Below are 4,199 nucleotides of genomic sequence, written 5' to 3'. Positions count from 1 at the left end.
CATATTTAAGTTTGATAGCCCCACTCAACTAAATGTAGTTCCATGAATCAAGCAGTAAGTTTATGTGATTAATTGTCAGAACTTCATCCTTCAAATGTGACTCTCACATATTAATTTGTGCTTCAGGTAGGGTGGTTGTTTGTTTTGGCCAAAAAAAAAAAGACAGGGTGAATGTTTCTTATATATATATATTTGTAATTAAAAGAATAATTTCAAAATTGTCTTGTGAAAAAAAATAGGAACGAGTATATTTTAAGCACAAGTGCACACTAACGTAATACAAGCATGATAAACAAATATTACGACATCCGCTTATTATGTTTGTGCATCTTATAAATATTACTTATTGCATCCACCGCCCCTCCTCTTTCTTTTTCTTTGTTTTTCCTTCATCTCCGAATATTTACAATAATAGATCTAATATTTTAAGAATACATATTTGGAAAGAAATTATATTTCATTTTCCAGCACATATCCAGCCATACTGCCGTAGTTCAGTTATAATACACCAGATCATAGTACTGAGAAAAAAATTAACACAAATTCATGAAACTATAAAAAATAAATATAATAAGATTTGATTAAATTTGGTTCAGGTTTCCATAGACAAAAACCTGAATCAATCCAAACCAACTAATTTTGTTAACAAAAAAATTAAACTAAACTTTATTTATAATCAATTTTAATTTGTTCATGTCAGGTTTTGTTTGATTTAATTTTGTATCATTGATTTGGATGGATTTTGAATACCTTTGCCAATATACACTTCAACTTCAAGGGTTTTTTAGGTACTTGATAGTTGATAGTATAAATACATATATTATATAAATTATCCAAAACTCCATATAATATCAATATATTATTAAACTTAATTATATTCTTTTTTTATATTTCTAATTTTGTTTCTTATTCCAGTTCCTTATGTTTTTTTGTTCTCTACAAGAAACCGAGACAAATATAAAAATAATACAGTTTTGGTTCGTCCTTCATTTATTTATCAATTTTCTTTACTTCAGAATGATCAGAGCTCGCTGTCATGATAATTTCACCGAAAGTCTATGGAATTTGTTTTGCTTTTATGTTATTTATTTTTCTAAATTTTATCTTGTGTGGAATAGTTTTTTGAATTAAAAAGTATTTAAAATTTTAAACTTAAAAACAATAAAAAAAATATGGCCATGCTTCAAAAAAGCTAACCCTAAATTATATTCATGCTTTTAAAAAACGGGTCTTTTTAGACCCTGAGCCATTAAAAGCCAGCCCTAATTTCTATCTCTCATTTCACAAACGTTTGCTGATTTTTTTTCCCCATTTAATATTGAACTTAGCATTTGATGGCAGTTAGCCATTAGTATTAAGAAGTTCATGCAAAGCAAACCAGGCCTCACATTTCAATGTTTTCTTTTCCACCATTCACATGTTAAAAGTCTCGGATGTGGTCTTATTCTTTAGGGAGAAAATGGCACTATTAAAATATGCTGACAAGATTTATACCCAAAAAAAAAATGCTGACGAGATAATAGAGACTAGAGTATGGATAAATATCATGCAGATTACTAAAAGAAAAAATTATATATAAATCCAGTGAAACATATTTATTTATAAATAAGTCTTGTAAAATTGAGAAACCACAATCAGGTGTCTTAGAACCTAAGTGTAATTTAAAATTAAAATAAAATGATAATAATACTCTCATTAAAAATACATTACATCAATCAAATGAATTACTACTACTTCATTAATAATTTACAACTATTTGACCTTTCACAATTGTAATTTTATATATCTAATATTTAAACTGATCATGCATTATAAGTTTAATATTAATTATATATAACTAACTCATCAGTAATTTACAACTATTACTTTAACATTTTATTACTTTAACTTTACATATCTAATTATTAAATCAATTATCAATTACTAACAAAGTTTAATATTAATTATTTATAACTATTTTATTAATAATTTACCTCTATAATTTTAAATTTTTATAATTATAATTTTATGTATTCAATAAATAAAAGCACTTGTAACTATTGAATTCTCTCTTGCATTTCTTTCTTTCTTTCTTTTCCTTTCTTTTTTTTTTTTTTTGGGTTCCTCTCATCGTACTGGACAAAGGGTAATCATGATGTAACTATTGCAGAACACCAGCCTCATTGCTTTGTGTGATTTAAGACAAGGATGACAGCTAGTGAGAACTAATACCAGGAAAACAATTTTCTTTTCTTTTTTTTCAAAAAACACAATCTAACGAGTCACACTGTGTGAGAGTGTTAAGTTATATAAACGTACTGCTTGTTTGGATAGAGGAAAGAATCGATTATAAGAGCCAAAATCATGATTTTGATTAAAAAAAAAAAAAACCCAAACACCCTCTTTTTCATAATCGATTATTTATACCAGAATCACGTTTTAGTATAAGCTGTGGAAAGTAGCTTATCAGATTCAATTTTGCCATTATTTCATTTATTGCATGTCAGAAATTTTACCTCCCAGGCGTACCCCCCAGCCCAACAAGTTTCAGTCATTCGGGCTTTGACTCCCCCCAACCATGCACTGCCTCCTCCCTTCTCCCGTGACAGACCTTCCTCTCTGATCTCCCGTGAGTTTTAGATCTCCTCCCATCTTTCTGTTGTCCTCCAACCTACCTTTCTATCATCCTCCTCCCATCTCTGTTATAATGTCCACTTGACATTATCAAAACAGCACTTTAATACACCGTTATAATAATTAAGATTAATTAAAATTTCTAATAAAATTATCACAATTCAAAAGTTTAAAAAAATAATTTAAAATATTAAAATTTCAAGAAAATACTTTTTGAAATACCAAGTAGAATTTGCATAGTTTTCAGAGAGAATAACAATAGCAACAAGAGAATAATCCTCAATTGCTTGAAGCAATTCTTGTGATATATCTTCGCCTCTCTCAATTGCTTCATCGTCCCTAAAAGTGATAACGTCATTCCAAGTCAAAGCAGCGTACAAATGATGAGTAAAATTCAAGCGAGTGTCCTTTCCTGCAAAACTCAAGAAAACACCATATTTCCATTTTGGAGTTGATGAATCAGAGTTTGAGGAAGATTCTCCTTGGACGTAATAAGCCATTGCAGGGCTTTGATCTCCTGGTTGCATTCAAATTGTAATCTGCAACAACTAATTAACAGCATAATCAGATCACTTCTTGTGAGAGAAGAAGAAAAAGAAATGAATAAGAAAGATATTAAAAGAAGGGTATGCTGGGCAAGAAGAAAAATCACATCATCTGTGTAACGCTCGAAATGCGTATGATGAACGATATGCTGTTATTACTTCAAAGATCTTATATATACTTTCGCTTGAGCTCAATGCTATTATCTGAGAGTCAACGAACCACGTACTTAAATGAAGAATACATATGCCATAAAATAATTGGCATTAATATTATTTCAATAATATTCTGTTAATATATTGCCATGGCTGATTATTATATGGCATGCTAAATTGGATTCCAGTCTTGTCTATTTTCGACAATGCTTACTTCGCTGGATAATTGATTGACACTCACGCCCGCCGTATTTTGCGTGTTAAATATAATATTTGAATTTTATAATAAGTCAAAAATATGCCACTGGAACAGGCAATGTCAGGTTGGCAGAGTCGTTTAATATGCCAATTTGCAGTCAAATTGTAAAGATTTTTTTTACTTTTTTCCCCCAATGGAAGGTCAAGGAAAATCAGCGCGGCAAAATAATAAATTAAGTTGTATCAAAGCTTAATAAGATTCTATCCCCTAAAGGTTGTTCATAAAAAAAAAAAAAAGCTATCAAAAGCACCATGTGAAGCCTGAGCTAACAATTTGTGTCTTTGTTAACTTTCTCCAAAATGATCCAAGATAACTATCCAATTTTATACAGTGAGGTACAATAGAATTATGTTTGATTTTTATTTTTATTTATATATATTATTTTTAAATGTTCTTCATATATTATTTATATATATTAATTTGCATTGGCAGTGGTTTGGGTCAACAACCGCTACCAACATTATCATATTTTGCTGCGGTTCTTTCAAAGCATTACTATGGAAGCCCTTATTAAAGGAACTTTTTCTTTTTTGGGGGTAGTGTTCACCGAGTAACTACAAAAACTGTTCTCAGAATTAGGAAAGAGCATTGGTTAACTCGATTCGGTTCGGTTGTGATTAAAGAAAACC

The 4,199-nt window shown here is 29.6% G+C and overlaps 1 protein-coding gene across 1 annotated transcript; it reads right to left on the bottom strand.

Annotated features, from left to right (window-relative positions):
* Positions 1–1,994: 1,994 nt before the first annotated feature.
* LOC129301685 (TMV resistance protein N-like) lies at positions 1,995–3,202 on the bottom strand. The gene is made up of 2 exons (XM_054940280.1): positions 2,824–3,202; positions 1,995–2,693 (listed from the first exon to the last, which is right to left on the bottom strand). The coding sequence occupies exons 1-2, from the start codon at positions 3,138–3,140 to the stop codon at positions 2,651–2,653; spliced, it is 360 nt and encodes a 119-aa protein (XP_054796255.1). The 5' UTR covers positions 3,141–3,202; the 3' UTR covers positions 1,995–2,650.
* Between the last annotated feature and the right edge of the window lie 997 nt (positions 3,203–4,199).

The sequence above is a fragment of the Prosopis cineraria genome, unplaced genomic scaffold, assembly GCF_029017545.1.
Source record: "Prosopis cineraria cultivar Desert tree isolate PC_DT_omini unplaced genomic scaffold, ASM2901754v1 PC2, whole genome shotgun sequence".
Taxonomy (NCBI): Eukaryota; Viridiplantae; Streptophyta; class Magnoliopsida; order Fabales; family Fabaceae; genus Prosopis; species Prosopis cineraria.
This window is presented reverse-complemented; position numbering and strand designations above follow the sequence as displayed.